The sequence below is a fragment of the Sphaeramia orbicularis genome, chromosome 18, assembly GCF_902148855.1.
Source record: "Sphaeramia orbicularis chromosome 18, fSphaOr1.1, whole genome shotgun sequence".
Lineage (NCBI taxonomy): Eukaryota > Metazoa > Chordata > Actinopteri > Kurtiformes > Apogonidae > Sphaeramia > Sphaeramia orbicularis.
The window spans coordinates 41,838,111-41,856,920 of NC_043974.1; the positions used below are offsets into that span (position 1 = coordinate 41,838,111).

General features: G+C 38.5%; 1 protein-coding gene across 1 annotated transcript; it reads right to left on the reverse strand.

Annotated features, from left to right (window-relative positions):
* Positions 1-39: 39 nt before the first annotated feature.
* On the reverse strand, positions 40-18,784 carry ajuba (ajuba LIM protein). The gene is made up of 8 exons (XM_030162679.1): positions 16,141-18,784; positions 10,267-10,368; positions 10,074-10,141; positions 8,489-8,551; positions 5,319-5,449; positions 3,090-3,141; positions 1,804-1,872; positions 40-588 (listed from the first exon to the last, which is right to left on the reverse strand). The coding sequence occupies exons 1-8, from the start codon at positions 17,747-17,749 to the stop codon at positions 457-459; spliced, it is 2,226 nt and encodes a 741-aa protein (XP_030018539.1). The 5' UTR covers positions 17,750-18,784; the 3' UTR covers positions 40-456.
* Between the last annotated feature and the right edge of the window lie 26 nt (positions 18,785-18,810).

Genomic DNA, 18,810 nt, shown 5'->3' on the forward strand with positions numbered 1-18,810 from the left:
ACATTTAAATGTGACAGTTTCTCTACATGAAGACAACAATGAAAGACAAAATGAAATATTTATTACCACATACAGAAATTACAGTAATATATTTCCCAAATTGTATGGATTTACGTAACAAATCTTTCAGTAAAATCAAATTTAAGTGCAAAATGTTTGCTAGCGATAGTATATACACAACAGTTGAGCAAAATCCCTTGTTCTTCTACAGCAAACAGTAGCCACATTGGGGAAGGGAGTCAAAAAAGCAGTAGTTTCTTCCCCGTTCCCTTATTTAACAGTACAAGACGTACAGCAGGCAGTACATTTGACACCAGGCCTGGTCTGAGAAAACAATGAAATGATACCAGTGGAAATGTCTCTATCAGCAGGTTGATGGTGTGACGAAGCAAAAGCACAGAAAGAAATCATATTAAGACCAGTTTTTTGGACGACGCCCACAGCTGCACGAGTGGATCAGTGTGCGTTGTGGGGGGGAATGTTGTGTGCGGTACACACTCTGCTCATGTGACACGAGTGGCACAGGAGATGTGAGTCCAGAGGGAAACACTGGGAGCCGGGTTTGTCCGACAGCTGCTTACCGCACTCCTGAGGAACAAGACGGGAAGTTAGAGGTCAGATCACCGAAGAACAAAAGTTAAAGCAGAGACATGCCACATACAAGGATAAAGGTTCACCATGTGGACAAAAGTATGTGGACACCTTGAATTCAGGTGTTTCTTTTCTAACGGGTCTGGGATACAAAACAATGATAAATGTCATAATATAGTTTCATATTGTGTGAAATATCATTGCATTGGTTAGTTTGGTTTAAATTATCTTTGCTTCCAAAATGCCTCAGAGATGGATTTTACTTAATTTCTCTCTCTATTTTTTTTTTTTTTTAATCTGTGACTGTGATTTTGAATGTTCTACCTCTAAATTATGCTCTGACTGTAAATAATTTTCTACCACAACTAACCATGTACTTTCTTTACATCTCACTGAGGAAGAAAAATCTCTTAAACTTTAAGGAAATAGATGTTTTTATCTCAAATCATCATGATCAGGACATCTTACAGCTGTAGACATGATGCGTCCCAATATTTTTGTCCATATAGTTTATAAACATCAATATTTCCTTAAAGTTTAAAGGGAGATTTTTCTTCCTAAGTGAGAGGTGAAGAAAGTAGATGGTTAGCTGTGGTAGAAAATTATTATTTAGTCAGAGCATGAAAAATACTTCAGAAATTTAGAGATAGAACATTCCCAGACCCCTGTTAGAAAACTAACACCTGAATTCAACGTGTCCCAATACTTTTGTCCATATAGTGTATATTGGATACAGATGGCGACAGGATGAATAACTGTGTTCTTTGTTTCTTGGTATGGGTGCATTTTGTGACTCATACATAGATGACTTTTAACACTAGGGGGAAGGGGATCTGGTTTCATGTGGACTACGCACCAGCAGGTTTCCATTTTGTGTGTGTGTGACTGAGGCTTTCAACTACCTGGACTCACCTGATGTGGCGTCATGTGACCTGTGATTGTCTCTAAATATAAAAACGGCAGTTCGACATAAGATACTACCAGTCCTGGTTTTCTTTCATACTGATCAATGACTCACAGTAACCTCATCCTTTTTTTTTACTCTTGATGATTTGAACACAGGTGTGTGGATTAGGTCTCGTATCACGGGGGTGTCGTTGTCGGGCTATGAACTCATCAGCCCGTCCTCATAATAATAATAGTAATAATAATAACATGTGGGTCCAAACAGGAAGTAGTGAAGTGAAGGTGGATTTGAAAGTGGAGGCTCACCTCACAGTGGTAACACTCAAAGTGATAGTCCTTGTTCATCGACACGACCCTGAGGATCTCTTCACTCCCCTGAGAAGAGAAATGACCACAGCACAGACGTCAGCGCACACATGGATTATGGGTAAACACCGCTTTGGAGTTAATTCACTAAAACCATTTGTAAAAACGGCAACAACTATTACAGAACAAAGATCTTCCTGTAAACCACTTTCATGTCATCTTTTATTCTTTTGTAAATAAGTATATAGTCTGTATACAGGGTGGGGAAGCAAAATGTACAATATTTTGAGGCAGGGATTGAAAGACAGTGTATGACCAATTAGTTTATTGAAAGTCATGAGAATTTATTTGCCACAAGAAAATTGACATAATAGAAAATGTTTTATTCTATGTGTCCTCCTTCTTTCTCAATAACTGCCTTCACACGCTTCCTGAAACTTATGCAAGTGTTCCTCAAATATTCCGGTGACAACTTCTCCCATTCTTCTTTAATAGTATCTTCCAGACTTTCTCGTAATAGTTTTGCTCATAGTCATTCTCTTCTTTCCATTATAAACAGTCTTTATGGACACTCCAACTATTTTTGAAATCTCCTTTGGTGTGACGAGTGCATTCAGCAAATCACACACTCTTTGACGTTTGCTTTCCTGATTACTCATATGGGCAAAAGTTTCTGAAAAGGTATGGATAATAGTGTTAGGTATGATTATGACATCAATATATGTTTGGTTTCAAAACAATTGACGAAGTGCCTGCTGAGAAAAAACAACTAAATGTTCATTGTAAATTTTGCTTCCCCACCCTGTAGTTTTTTACTATTATTTTACATTATTTTTTGCTCTCTCTTTATGCATGCACACTTCTTTTAGCACTTCAATAAAATCCAATCTAATATGTTAGTTTTTCTCACAATATTTAACTTCTTTCTACAAATATGCATCAATTCTTGTGATATTCTGACATTTTCTTTAACTTTTACAATTTACTCAACTTATAATTTATTAGATTATAGCTTCTTTCCCTCAAACTATTTCACTCATATATATCACTGCAACTTTACTCATAATATTCCTACGTATTCTAACAGCTTTGTGTTGTGAATGTGACTTAAAACTATTCCAACTTTATTCTCCATATTATCATCATCTGCTTTTAAAGGTTCTGTTCTGTATAAATAAGTATTATTACTAGGTGTAATTGTTTATGAGGTACAGAATGTATAATCAAATGGGAAAATACAAATAGAACCATAGACATTACAGAACCACAGTGGTACTGGTACTGACCTCAGTAGGTAAGATGGGTTGTAAACAGGCAGCACACTTTGGAGCAAAAGTCCTGTATGACAAGAATTAACAGAAGTAAATAAATGAGGAACGGTATAAAGGAAGTGATAGAAAACAATACTTCCAAAATTTAACATGTAAAAAATAATCTGTTTTTGTGCCTTGACATAGACAGTGTCCACAAAGTCTCAATACAATTTAAAAAATGTATTTAAAAAACAGTTGATGAGATATGTTAATCAGATTTTACTCAGTGGTTATTAAACTTTTTAATCACATTGCATTTGTGTATTTCAGGTACCAGGTTCTGTTATACGTTTACCTTGACCTTAACTGGATGACCTTCAACCAACCATCATTTTCCAGGTAGATGGTGTGCCACCACACTGGGGTCTGCATGTTGGTGGGTTCCTAAATCAAACATTTCCAGACCTTGTTCACCACATATCGTTCCCCAGGATTACTTTGTAATACACTGGTTCCCAACCTTTTTTGGCTCATGACCCCATTTTAACATCACAAATTTCTGGCGACCCCAGACATTCAAAATGGAAACTTTTTTTTTTTTTTTTTGCTAAAATGAGCATGTAATAGTTTGCTGTAATATGTTGCAAATAAACGTTCATTTTAGATGACATTTAGTCTATATAATGTATATTATTATGGATGGAGGCAGAAAATCCCGGTGTAGATTACTGCACAAAGTTAGAATAGGATTTTCCTTGGTCAGGATATGTACAGTCAGTCCAGCTGTGATTTACAAGGAGGACAATTAATACTGAACAAACAAGAACTCAAACTATGAATTATGAAAGAGCTGCAGCATCTGAAACTGACCACAACGAACATTTGACAGATAAACAGAACCACAGTGCTGCAGTTTCAGCTTCACAGTTTGTCATGTCTTTTATGGATTGGGATTGTCTCTTTCAACTCATCATATAGTTTTATTAGTAAATTTTTTTTTTTTTTTTGTTCTTGTAGCCTGATGGAAATAAGGGGATGGGTGTGTGTTAAAAAGTTAAAATAATAAATAGCATAAATACATAAATATCATAAGTGCATAAGTGGAATACAAAGAGTTAAAAATTAAAACCATTTCAGTGTGGGAGTATTAAAAAGATCATGTATTTGTGAAAAGGTATGCAATTTTGTTGTGAGTTCATGCATTATATTGTTTACAGGATGTTAAATGCAAAGTGTTTGTTAAAATATTTAGTTAAAAATAATAATAATAATATGGAAAAGTTGTGCAAATGTTTTATGTTTTGTTAAAAAGTGATGAAAATGTATATTTTACATTATGTGTATTATGAGCTTGGAGAATAGTTCATGGTCAAGGGTAACAGGATATAGGAAGTAGGAAGTAGAAGAGAAAAAAACGTGGTCAAGACGACAGGAGCGTGTGTGTAGGAGAACATGGAATAACACGGACAGTGTATTCAGTAAGAAAAGAACACCAGTTTAGTTCATGAAAGTGGTCGGACAGATCACAAAAGTGACTTTAATGGTGAGAGACTCTGTGTTGTAACAGAGCAAAGGGGCGCTACATTTTGTTTTTTTATCAATTAACAGAAATTTTAGGCGACCCCATTTGAATTCCAGGCAATTCCACGTGGGGTCCCGACCCCAAGGTTGAAATACACTGATCTATTGTCTAAAAATGAGTTCTTATATCTCACTGAAAAGTTACTCTTTAGGTGATTTTTTTCTTATTTTAAGTATGATGAGATATTTTGAGTAGAACTGAGAAAAATACACTTGGTAAGATTTTGATTTTTTCCAGTGTATGTGCTACTGTATGTAATCACAAAGAAAAATGCTAGGGAAACATTTCTGTATTTTTTAATGCTGTGATTTGTACGACTCCTCTGTGAGGCCGAGGAAGGTTGAAAAAACACTGTTCTAAGGGGTTATGTTAAAGATATCGTATATATCAACGACATGAAGCAAAAATCACTGATGCCATTGATGCGGCTATGATACAGCCAACATGGAAACAAATTCAGTACCGACTAATGGTCCCATATAAAGGCGGATTAAATGAGGCAAAGAAACATCATTTTGTAATAATTTCCACAAATTTGTCTATTCATTTGCTTTTGTAATAAATGTGTTAAATTATAAAGAGACTTTATGGACACTCTGTAAATTGTGAGACAATAGAACCGTGTTGCTGGTCATCAGCATGAAGCTCCGCCCCCAAACCCAAACACAGGGCAGTCTTACTTGTTGTAGTCTGTGACACAGTAGATGTTGCTGTGCTGGTCCACAGTGAAAGGCACCCCGTCCAGAGCTTTAGAACACACCACACAACGGAAACAGCCGGGGTGGTACGAGTTCCCCAGAGCCTGCAGGATCTGACACCACACAACAACCACTATTAACACCATGGACAAACACACACACACACACACACACACACAAGTCCAATCTATATTTACAACACAGTAGATGGATGGAGTCTATTTGACCCACAAAGACCCAAACATCCACCTTCGACCAAAACCATCTACCAATCTAAAGTGTCTAATACCTGTTGATCCATTAATCCTATCGGTACGTGTAAATAATTGGTGTGAAATACAGTTGTCATCTTTTCATTTGGATGTTCAGAGGCTCCGTAGTTACCATGGAAACAATGTCATCTTCTACAACATTGATTCGCCAGTAAAACCCATGGAGTTGGATCAATGACAGTGGATGGAGACGCATGGTTTATATTAAATAATAGATAAAACGAACACAAATCAATAAAAAAATTTACAAAGTAATAAATAATGTGAAAAAAAGCAAAAATAAAATTTACTAAAATGAAGTAAAAAACAAAAAAGAATGAAATAAGCAACAAAATGCACAAAAATTAATAATAAATCAACTAAATAATAAGTAAAATGAACAAAATAAGCCACAAACTGAACAAAATTGGAGAATAAAATAACACAAAAGGCAATAGAATTAACAAACTAAGGTTGGAGACACTTGGTTTATGTTCAATTATTTATATCTTTGCTGGAAAAGTCACTTTTTCTTCAGTTTTCTCCGTTTCTGATAATAACACTCAACTTTAATCTGAGCTTTAACGAACATCTACATGATCAGTGAAGTAAATTCAGGAAAATACATGATTTAAACTGAAAAATGCAAAATACAGAGGATAATATTATAATAAATGGTGGTAAATAACTTAAGAAAGGTTAAATGTAGAGGAAAAATTGACACAAAAGTATCTCTGGTTCTTTACGGGTTAAATAGGTGATCGATAATCATATTTAAGTCTTTTCTGAGGTCAGTTAGTTCAGATTAGTTCATTAAGGAGATTCTAATATGGAACTGTTCTGTGTTGCTCCATTGACTGCATTTCATTCTGACTTGATGCTGTGGAATAGAAAAGGTCAAGGAAAAAAAAACACCTTTGTCCTTTTATTCCAGACAAAACATCACGCTGCTTTGAATTTCCATAGACTTGGAGATTCCATCTGTACAAAGAGAGTTTATATACATTCAGGGACGCCTGACTCACAGCAGTCTAATGTTGAAGGAAAAACATTTATTTAAAGACTGAAAAACATCTGAGATCGGAACCACATCAACACTGTGGTATGAATTATACGTCTGCCTGTTTATATGCATCTGATCTAATTCATTTATCTGTATCCGAGTAACAAAAACAAGTACAGAGTCACGTTTCCATACACATTTGTTGGGTTGTATCTTTGCAGAGCGTCTGTATTTTACATTTCCATCTGTAGATAATTTGCATAGTTTGGGTTTAACAATATAAGTGTCATATTTTAAGCATAAATTCCTGGAAACACACTATTTCCTTTGATAGTACTAGTACTGGTACTGGTTTTATGGGAGACCTTGCCATATGTCAGAAATGTCAAACATACGGCCTGTGGGCCAAAACCGGCCCTCCAAAGGGTCCAATCCAGCCCGATCAGAAATAACACAAGATATTAACAACCAGACAAGACAAACATACAGACCAATTCAACCTCAAGTGGATCGGATCAGTAAAATACTATCATAATAACCTATAAATAATGATAGCTCCACATTTTTTGTCTTTCAGTGTAAAATTCCATGAAATTGTTTACATTTACAAACTATACTTTTACATAAATGTGAGCAAACTGAAATGTCTTATGAAAAATAAATGCAATTTTAACACTATTCTGTCAGTTACTGCGTGTTTTGTGCATTTGTAGATCGACTGTGATCTGTGAGTTGGAATAAATGTGTAAATGATAAATGGAGGCATAATATTGTTAAAATTGCAGTTACTTTTCTTCAATTTTCTTCAAAAAATTTTTTTAAAGACAATTTGGAGTTGTAAATATTTTCATAATGTACTTTTACTTTTTTGCACTAAAATAAAGAGGAAAACTTAACGGTGTCATTATTTATAGGTTATTAGGTTTTTTTTTTTACTGGTCCAACCCACTTGAGATCGTACTGGTCTGTATGTGACCCCTGATAGTATAGTAATACAGCGGGAAAAATGAATATTAAAATGTGAAATGTCTGATGTGTTTCAGTGTGGGGATACACCTGGAGAAAACTGCTCTGAGGACAAACTCTTATTAACCCATAAAGACCCAAACATCCACCGGTGACCAAGACCATTTACTGATATAAAATGTTAAATAACAATTGATCCATTAATCCTATCAACACATGTAAATAATTGGTGTAAAACGCAGTTTGTTGTCTTTTCATAGTCATATTTTTTTTAATATACATCTGCTTTATCTGATCGTTCTCATGTAGATAAACAAGAGTGTGAGGAGAGATTTCTTTGCATATTTTAGTAACAGGCTTCCTAAATTATTTATGTCAAATCTAAACAGTAGCCTTCAGAAAGTCTACAAAACAAACGTCAGTGCCAATAAACGACTGTTCTTAGTTGTATAAAATGTGCATAATTAAACTATTACTATATTTACATTATACTTGTGGTAATAAATGAAGACAATGAAATAAGTGCCTTACACAACAGCGCTGTGACATAATCTACACCATTTAAGGCCTTAAATTCCTGAAAACCCCAAAAAAGACGACGCTATGATTGATGGAGCTTTTGCACTGTTAGCTTTCTGTTCATATTTTTGGTTATTATGTGGTTGAAAAGTTTTAGAGTAATTACTACAGAGCCTTATATCTGTATTTATCAAAAACCCAAAGCAAACATTCCACTAAAAATCTGCCGTGGGAACCCGAAGACGTCAGTAAATTTCTCTATCCTCTGGAGGCTTCATGTGAGAAACAGAGGAACAAAGTAACCCTTAACCCGCCCCGCTTGAGGTTGTGTTAGTGTTTACTGGTAAATCTAAAATAAGTCAGAGTCTTTAGAGCGCACACACACACACACACACACACACACACACACTCACCTGTTCCAGAATAAGGTGCCCACACACACTACACTTCTCAGCAGCAGCCTGGAATCCTGAAAACTGTCATTAAAACAAGAGATAAGAGGTGGGCATTAGCAGCAAATTAATCCTCAGACTCAGAACATGTCAAGACCATCTGAACTACACAAGGGCAGTGGAAATGAAGTAATCGAAATAGTTCCACAAAAAAAAAAAAAGCACAGTTTGACATAGTCCCAACCATGAGAATTTACACTCTAGAAATGAGTCAAACTATTGATGGTATTTGAAATCCCAGTCATGATGTGAACAAATAAATCATACAAAGTACAGGAAATTTAGTTCCAGTACATCAGGGGTGTCAAACATACGGCCCGTGGGCCAAGACCAGCCCGGCAAAGGTTCCAATCCAGCCCATGGGATGAATTTACAAAATGCAAAAATTACACTGAAGATATTGATCAAGGATGTTGAAATCGTTCTAGTTTGAGTCACATACAAACCAATATGATCTCAAATAAAATAATAACATATAAATGACTCCACAACATGAAAATATTTACTTTTACAAAGTATCCTTTAACAATAAAATGTGAACAACCTGAAATGTCTAAAGAAAATTAAGCGATATTTTTGACAATATTCTACCAGTTCCTAAACATTTCTTTCCTTTGTAGATCCATAATGCACATGGATAAATGATATGTTAAGGCATAATATTGTTAAAATTGTACTTATTTTTCTTAAGAAATTTCAGTTTTTCAGGTTAATCACATTGTTTTGTGAGAGGACAGTTTTTCAATGAAAAAATGTATAAGACTACGTTCAGACAGCAGGTCTTAATGCACAAGTCAGATTTTCTGGTGAAATCCGATTTTTGGTGTGCTCCTTCATATTACACATTAAATGCGACTTCTATCAGTTTTGAGTATGAACAGAATGCGATCCTGAAGTGACCCGCATGCGCAAAAGAGGTCCTGACATAATATGTGACCATGAAGACACACACTATGTTTACCGAAGTAACACTCCTGGGACGCAGTACTGTGATGTTTATCGCATTTCAGTGAAGTTAAGGTCATTAAATGCGACCTGGCCTTTCAGACTGAAGTCATATTGCTAAATATCAGATACGTATCGGATTTAGGACCACATATGAAAGTGGCCTGGGTTGGATTTGAAAAAATTGGATTTGTGCTGTTCAAACTGTCTTTAACAGATCGGATACAGGTCACATATAGGCAAAAAAAAAAATCGGATTTGGGCCACATTTGCCTGCAGTCTGAACATCGCCTAAGTTAAGTTATTTTTGCGCTACAACAAAGAAAAATCTGGAGTTAATATTATTTATCGTCTATTATGCTATTATTTGACTGGTCCGGCCCACTGGAGATTAAATTGGGCTGAATGTGGAACCTGGAGAAAATGAGTTTGACACCTGTGCAGTACACAGTCTTAAAATTAGCCGGGGTGTCACTAAATTTCCTAAATATACGGGACATTCAGTGATATCCCTGAGGCTCTGTTAACCGGGGGGTTTTCAAGACCCTGGGACCAGTCCGAGGTCTCCGATTACAAAACACACCTGGACCTGGTCTCTTACCATGTAATCCTCTTTACAGTACACAGAGCCGTTGACATTGTAGAAGTCCTTGTTTCTTAGGGTGCGTCCTGCCGAGGGGGACACAAACACACAGTAAACAGTTGGAAGGCGTGGCTACCATCAGCTTTCAGTCACATATTTAATGTCTTTGGTGGGTGGTTTTTTGGGGGGTGGGGTGTGGGGGGGTACTCACCACAGGACACACAGGTGAAGCAGCGAGTGTGATAGAGACTGTCCAGGGCCTGGCAGGCGTTATCCGCCCCGTACACGCCTTTCCCACACTTCACACAGGTCCCTGCCAGCACCCAAGGGGGAAAAAAACACAACGGACACAAACATGCATTTAGTCAGGAGTAATCGCTCGGCGGCTCTTAGCACTTCGTTTACGACGCATTCCAAGAGGATGTGTCTGAAATCCAACTCCACACTAAGTGTCAACACTTGTAAATCCTCTCGTTCGCACCACCTAGGGGATTTTCACACAGTTCAAACCCGGCTACCCATGCCAGCCTGTTTGCTCATCCACTCCACAGTCTGAGGCTTTGTTAAAGCTCTGTTATTAAAGGGAAACTCCACCGGATCTGACTTTTTTGGCAGTGTTTCTGATAAAATGATGACTGTTGAGTTTAGAGCTGAGACGCACCTTTAAATCTTTTTTAAACCCCACAGTTTGAGCAATTTGGAGATTAAACGTGATTGCACTTTTCATCAAATGTCGGAACCTAAACTACCTTGTGAAACAATAAAAAAGTGGTAAATTACAAAAATTACCTCTCCGGGCTGCTTCACACAGTTCCTCACTTAATGGCAGATAACTGTTTTTCTTCATTTTACGACCCCACATCAAATCCTTAAATTACTTCCTTGCTAAAATTTGAAGCAAACCGAACAAAAAAATGTGCTTTTATACCTTATTTACTGTAGTTAGAGTACATTATAAGGCTGTGTTTTGGCTTGTGATGCAGACTTAGTGATTCTAGTGTTGCATCAATAGTTTCACCTCGACTAAGCTGCATGTTGAAGGGATGCCATGACTTTGGAGGTTATTTTAATCTTTACGCAAGTATTGTCCACTGCCTGAACAAAAATGTGTGATTGGTTCTGCAACAAAATTTAAATCAGCTAAAGTAAAAATGCTAAATGAAGAACACTGTGGTTGGATCATCATCACTAAGCTTCCAACCTGTACTGTGACTTCACATGCATCTACAAATGCCTTTCCTCTTGTAAATAAACTTGAAAAAAATCTTTAAAAAGGTGGGCTAGGCAGTAGATGTGTTTTTGTGTTTATTCTTACTCTTCTACTTAGTGAATATTTTCCTATATTTACTGTATATATCCATTATATGTTGTACATATTTCTGCCATCTATATTATAGAATTGCCTTTTTGTATATTAAAGTATTTCTTTGTAGGTTTGTATATTGTCATTTTTTTTACAATATAATTTGTGATATTTTGTCTTTTTTTGTATTCTAAGCGTTTCCTGCTAAAAACAAACAGAGCTGCTAAACTGATTTTTAATAGTTGCTTTTCCATTGACCCTCAAATTGTGCGACTATAACTTGCTCATAAAAATTTACCTAATAGAAAAACGACAATTTCACCAAAACTCTTATTTTTCGATTAAAAGTTTTTGGTTTTTTTTGGGCATAGCGTAAAACTGCAATGGAAAGATCTTTTTCCACAACTAGAGTCACCTGAATTGAAAAAAAAAAAAAAAAAAAAAAAAGGATGTTAACGCCATGTTTATGGAATGACTTCTTGTGTCATCTCGCAATAATAAACAAACAAATCATAGCATTTGTCATTTAATGGAAAAACCAACATTACGCACTTATGTTTTTTAGACTTTTAGCAAATATCGGTAAAGTTTTGCGCATATGTCTAATGGAAAAGTGAGTGTTGTTGCTGTAACAATGACAATAAAGCCCTATTCTATTCTTTAGGCACATTAAAGCAGACAATGTCATGAGTGGGGTATTTATTTGTGTGTTTTATCTTACAGAGCAGAATATGAATATGGAATATGGACATATCTTAAATTTGTGTTAGCTGCAGACCTTATTTAAACCGGGGGGGGGGGGGGGGGGGGGGGGGGGCGTAAATGCTAGTACAGATAGACTTAACAGTCCGTTAACAAGCTAAGGATAACGGTTTTAATAATGGTATATGGATATGAGGCTTGTCAGATTAAATTAGACTTAAAACAATGGCTTTACACATTTTTACATTAGATTCATTATATATTATATTCTAAACTATATTTTCAGCATTTAGAATGAATGATGACTTTGATTTTGATGCTTTGTGATCCACAGTCATCAAGTACTTATTACTCTGACTTGGGTGATTAGTTATACAGTGATCTAGTTTTGAAGGAGTGTTAACTTTTATGGGCCAGTGTTGTAAAACCATTTGGAACAGGAAAAAGCCAAAAGATTAAACAAACATTATTACCCCTGGAAAAAAAAAAAAAAAAACTCTCACTGAATCTGTAGTTGAGACTCTGAAGGTAAGAGCTACAAATTTGAGGTCCACATTACTATAAAGGTCTGGTTTGTACACCAGTTTATTCCAGTTGAGTGTGTGTTGAGCCAAGACCAGCTCCTAAATGAACAGTGGCGATCCAGGCTTCAGTGTTTCTGGGATCTATTTAGGGTTTGCCTGCGTTCTTTGCTTTCTTATGTGGCTGTGGGAGTGCCACACAAATCTAGAATTCCTACACTTTTCTGCTGCCGCTATGAACTTGGACAAAACTTCCTGCCAAAGCCAGAAAGTATCGGGCCAAGACTCCAACACACTGTGACTGTCTTTAAATATAAAGGCTGGAGCTTCTACATATAGAAAAAGCTGGGAAAGAAAATTTGGTTTTGGCTGGGAACATTTCCAGGGACTTTTTAGGGTTTAAAAAACAACAAATATTCTGTAAACTAAAGCTCCCTCCCCCAAAGAACCCCAAAAGGAATAAGAAAATAAAAACAGTCACAACATTTCAACACTATTTTAACCCATAAAGACACAAACATCACCCTATGACCAAAACCATCTACTGATCTAAACTGTCTAAAACCTGTTGATCCACTAATACTATCAATACATGTAAATAATTGGTGTAAAATGCAGTCTGTCATCTTTTCATGGTCATCAGATATGACCCATTTAGACGTTTAGAGGCTCCGTAGTTACTATGGAAACACCATCATCTTCTACAACATTGATTCACCAGTAAAACCCATGGAGTTGGATCAATGACAGTGGATGGAGACACTTATACTTTATATTAAATAATAAATAAAATGAACACAAATCAATAAAAAGTTTACAAAACAAAAAATAACATGAAAAATGAGCAAAAAATTCCCTAAAATTAAGTAAAAAGGAATAAAATAAGCAACAAAATTAACAAAAATGGCCAAAGAGATCAAGTAACATGAACAAAATAAGCCACAAACTCAACAAAACCGAAGAAATAAACAACAAAATAGGCAGCAGAATGACCAAAAACAAATAAAATAGCAAGTGAATTAACAAAATAAGGTTGGAGACACTTGGTTTAGGTTCAGTTATTGATGTATTTTGCTGAAAAAGTCACTTTTTTTTCAGTTTTCTCGGTTTTTGATATAATGACACTCAACTTTAATCTGAGCTTTAACAAACATCCACATGATCACAAAGTTAAATATGGGAAAACACCTGATTTTCACTTAAAAATGCGAAATACAGAGTGTGATATTATAATAACTGGTGGAAAAATCACTTAAGAAAAGTTAAATATAGAAAAAAATTTATTTGGGAACTGCAATAAAAGTAGCTCTGGGTCTTTATGGGTTAAAGAATGCAAATAGTTTTTAGCATAAGGAGACAAATGTACTGCTTATCTCTGAATCCGAGTCCGTTTCTGAAATACACTTGACCATGTTTTTCATTTTCTGCTTTGAAATGTGTGTGTTTTGAGTGCCAGCGGAGCAGGTAGCGTCTCTCTTCACGGCTCACGGCGTCTGATTTGAGCCTAATGGCTAACAGGAGTACAGTATTGTACATGGCCTTGGGGCACACATACCTGAGCAGAAAAACAGGCTGCAACACACCGCCCCTGCACACGCCAAGGCAGCAGCATTACACACACACATACACAACACACACTAGTGCACATACATGACTCACACACACACGCCGCGTTACTGTGGCCTGAAGTCACTCGGGGGAAAACACACCCTGCCACAAAGAAACAATATACACAAACTCATATCCAGCCACTGTTACACACTCCTTGTATCACACACAGGCTGAGCCCTAATCTTGTGTGACTCACAGTAATGGCAGAAGCTGTGTTTATATGGAACCGTGTAATTTGTGTTTAAGTGTTACAGCAGAATTTTTCAGTTTAACGGTCATGCACATATGTTGTATGAGTCCTTCAGGTGGCAAAGTGGCAACATCTGCCTCAGCTGACTTAACCTGATGTCATCACTACAGGTGTAACCCTAAATGCATCTGTTCTTCTCCTTTCTACACTTTTACCACATCCCATTTGTTCCTCCTCTTTCGTCAGCTGAACACATCTACTTGTCTGGATAAGTTTCAGAGGCCTAAGCATTTTTTTTTTCCTCGTCTCTTTATGCTTTGCATGCTACGACCCTACATGTCTCTGCAGGTTCAGAGGCACCAGCCACCCATCCATCCACTCTTTCAACTATTAATCTGTTCATCCATCCTTGCATCCAGTCATACAAGCCTTTCATTTACAGAGAAACCTGTGATCTGACACCAGCCAGTGATGAGGACAATAATATCTCGCAGAGGGGTGGATGTTGGGTGACCCAGCGCTCTTGGTTATGAATGCATCAACAGTGACTATGCTAGCTCAAATTAGGGATGTGATTTTACAAGGGGTGTTAAATGCAGTGCTCCCCCTCTCATGTAGACTTGACTTGAATCTACTGTATTTTTTTTATTTCTTATCAGGCAAAAGTTGTGGCTAAAACCTGCTACTTTTGTTACTGCTTCCTTTAAGGTTCAGTGTGAGCAGACATGATTCACCCAATGTTGAATCATCACTATCATCAAGAACAAACTCGCAACTTTTCAAAAGTTACTTCACTCTATTCAATGCAGCCTTTATATTTCTCATAGTACATCACTTATTATGTGGTGTGTCAGAAAACCCCAGCCTCACTTTAATATCTTTAACCCTCTTGTTTGTGTAATGAGTTATTATTGCTTTGAAATCATTATTTTCATTTTTTTTCCCTTTCACTTTTGGTTTTCCATTTCAATTTAGCTAAATTTTACACTCATATACATTTTGAGGAGTTTGCTAGTTTTAGGATTTTTTCTGGTTTCACTATTATTTTTGATAGATATTATGAGGAAAAACTTTAATTTACAGATAAAAAAGAGAGTATGAAATAAAGGATAATTTCAAACATGATGAATAAGATTTTACACAAATCAGTGTTTATCAAAAGGTCCCACCATGAACTACTAAGATGAGAGACAAAGATAATTTTACCTGCAGCCAAATTTTGTTTTAATTCATTGTGTTTTTTTTAATTTAGGTTTTGAAATTGTGGCTTTATATTTATTTGACTACAAAAAATTATTTTTTTCAGTCCTAGTTTTAGTTTTTAGTAACAGCCACTTGATGTGATGCCTATATTAATCATAACATATGCACTTTAATAGCTAGGCCAGCAACCATTAAAATAAATTACACATATGTATGAACTGTAATGCAGCCCTTTTGTTTCATTCACATATGACTGTATTTGCTAAGCTTTATATTATGGCGTTTTATATTGGTGGTAATTACCTGGTAATAAATGCCTCTTGAGTCCTTAAAAGATGCTAAAAAAACATCTTTATGAGATAGAAGACAAAAACTCTAAGTTTTAGTTTAAGTCTTTAAGTCTTTTGCCTTGAAGATGACATTACACTAAACAGGTACTATATCTGTTGTGGAAAACCAAATACCTGGTACTAAAAGCCTGGCTAAGTTGAGCCCACACCACACAGTTGAAAAGCCACATGACAAAACTGTTAAAACGGATTCTGGAGCTCTCACCAAAGAACTCTTGTCGGTTCTCCACAGTCTCTCTTCCAGGCCCGACTACTTGATCTTCCTGGGATTTGATTGGTCCTGCAGGTGAGGCTGACCCAAGTGTCACCGTGCTTGGTTTGGGAAGCGTCGTCGTGCCAAGAAAGTGCTCCTTCAGCATCAGGCCTTCCAGGAGTCCCTCCCCTTCTAGAGCTGCATCTCTCAACAGCAGCCGAGTCAACTCTTCTTGGTACCGGGTTCCAGGCTGGTCTGAGTAGCGGGCCTTCTCCCCCATCAAACCCCCTTCTTTGCCTCTCACTCCTACCTGCTGTTCCTCCCACCAATCAGGGCCAGTCTGGTAGCACACTGCAGCCGGACTTCCAACTGCAGGTGGGTAGGAGTGTCGAGTGTCATGGGCATTTGGAGGAACCCCTGCCTCCAGGTAGTGAGTCCAGGCCTCCCCAGCCCTACCTTGTGGTCCATACCCAGCTGCGGAGCCCCCCGTCTGCAAGGACAGGGACTGCTGTTGTGGAGGGAGGCCTCCAGAGGCCGAGTATCGGGAGTCATAGCCCAGGCTGATGCCACTGGTTCGGTTGCTGCTGCAGCGGCTTCCCATGGGACTCCCTCCTCCCCCACCACTGGCTGTACTGGAGGCAAAACTGGACCTGGGACTGACCAGGACTGACTCTTGTAGACTGAATGAAGAGCATGGACTCAATGTTGGTCCTGGGGGATAGAAGAGACCCCCTCCTACACCTCCTCCAGTCACATCAGATGGCCGATGAGGTGGGTGAGAGAGGGATGCTGGCCTGGTGCTCTCCCATAGTTCACTGCCTGTGCTCAAGCGTTTGTAGAACAAACTTTCCTGAAGTGAGAATCGCTTGTGACGCTCCGGCTCAGTGAGGTAGCTGGCCTCAGCCAGACCACCTCCACCCATCCTGGGTGCAGATCCATAACCTGCTGCAGGGTATGGCGGTGGGACCGAAAGAGGGGGTGGCTGGGAGAGGAGCTGCTGCCGCCTCACCAGCTGCTGGAGCTCCAGGGAATAGCGGCGCTGATTGAGGGATGCCTTGGAGCCAAATGCACCCATGGGGTCGCACTCAGGACCCAGGCCAGACTCACGTCTCAGGTGGGAATCGACACCTTCACCCAAGTAACAGGAAGCTCGCTGCTGGGGGGAACGACGCCTCACTTGGGCCAAGATGGAAGGGTGAAGGGACTGCTCACCGTCTGAAGGTATGGCACCTACTGTGGCGGAAGTTGGTTGTGAGGTAAGAAGTTGAGTGGGAGGCATGCCCATCCCTCCTCCTCCTCCTCCTCCTGCTGCTGCTGCTGCTCCTGTGCCACTGCCTCCTCCACATCCTCCTCCACCTCTCCCACTCACTGGAACACATGCATCGCTTGTGGTTGCAGAGGCAAGAGAGAACTGGCCAGGTCTTGAGGGTGAGGCAGCTGCTGAGCTGGGAGCTGGTGGCAGACCGCTGCCCCCACCGCTGCCTCCAGAGATGCCACTGTTGGCGTTGCTGTTATTCGAGTTGCTGGCAGAGTCATGCTTTTTCTTTGAACTGTTGAATTTCACACTGCCTGAGTCTGTTAGCTTTAACTTTTCCAATAACTTGCTGATTGGCCTGTCCATGATGATACCGTCTTGTTTGAGTTCCTGTTTGGGGACAGTCAAGTCTTCCAGCTCAAATAAGATAATTTCTCAATTACAGTGTGTTTTGACACAGCAGAATAAAGTAACTACAACCGGCTACAGTTTTAACTACGTCAGGTAAAATGGCTAACTTCCAAATTCAGTAGGAAGAACTTAAAAACTGGCCTTGAAACTAAAAAGAACAACTTAAATTCACAATAAATATAACACATAAGATAAATAAGACCTTTAAGACATCATAGGGGGGTTACATGACTGAAGTCCTCTGAGTCATCTGAATGGCCTCATGTGGAAAACCCACAGGCACAGGTAGGCTGTGGTGAGGAAAGAGCCATTGGATTTTTAGACAATAGTTCAAGTCAGTCCATTCAAGCAATGGTTGAGACGTACATCCAGGCCACTTCTACGTGACCTATGGTCGTGGAGGGCCTCTTTTGTGGCCCCTCATGTGGCTCCACATCTGCATGTTCTGATAGTTTCCAGTCTGGTTCAGATGTTGGACTGGGGTGCTTTCATAGGTAGGTACCCGGAGCGGCTTTGGGGGGGTGGTCTCTCCGTTTCAGTGTTCTTTTTAAAAAACACAATGCGGAGAGCTTCAGCAGGACTTCATGTGGGTCCAGTGTAGACAAGAAAATAAATCCGTTTGAGCTCAGATAGTCGACTCACCCCACGTCTGTGGTTCATCTCAGGAACAAGTGTTGGAGTAAAACTTAAAAGGACATGTTTGAGTTCAGAAGGGCCCCAGAAAACTCACAAATACGGCGATCGGCTGCTCCGTTCGTCCGTCCGTCCACCCGCCTGTGTTCGACTGCTTTTATCATTCCCGTTTTCAAAGGAGGAATCCTGTCCGGGACTGGGTCAAACAGCAGCGGACAAGTTTGCACAGACACGAACAAAGTGTGTGAAGCGGTGCTCCGTTACAGCCGCATCCCCCCAGACCGCTACGGACCAAACCAGCCGCTCCAGATCCTCAAAATCCCTCCCCGTGTGCCTTGCACGGTCGACAACTTTGTTTCTTTCTTTCTTCCCCCTAAATAATT

Coding starts and splice junctions, on each gene's coding strand:
- ajuba (XM_030162679.1), bottom strand. CDS start 17,749: ATGGACAGGCCAATCAGCAAGTTATTGGAAAAGTTAAAGCTAACAGAC. Junction 10,369..16,140: donor GAACCGACAAGAGTTCTTTG/GTGAGAGCTCCA, acceptor GGGTGCTGGCAG/GGACCTGTGTGAAGTGTGGG. Junction 3,142..5,318: donor TGTGTCACAGACTACAACAA/GTAAGACTGCCC, acceptor CTTGTCATACAG/GACTTTTGCTCCAAAGTGTG.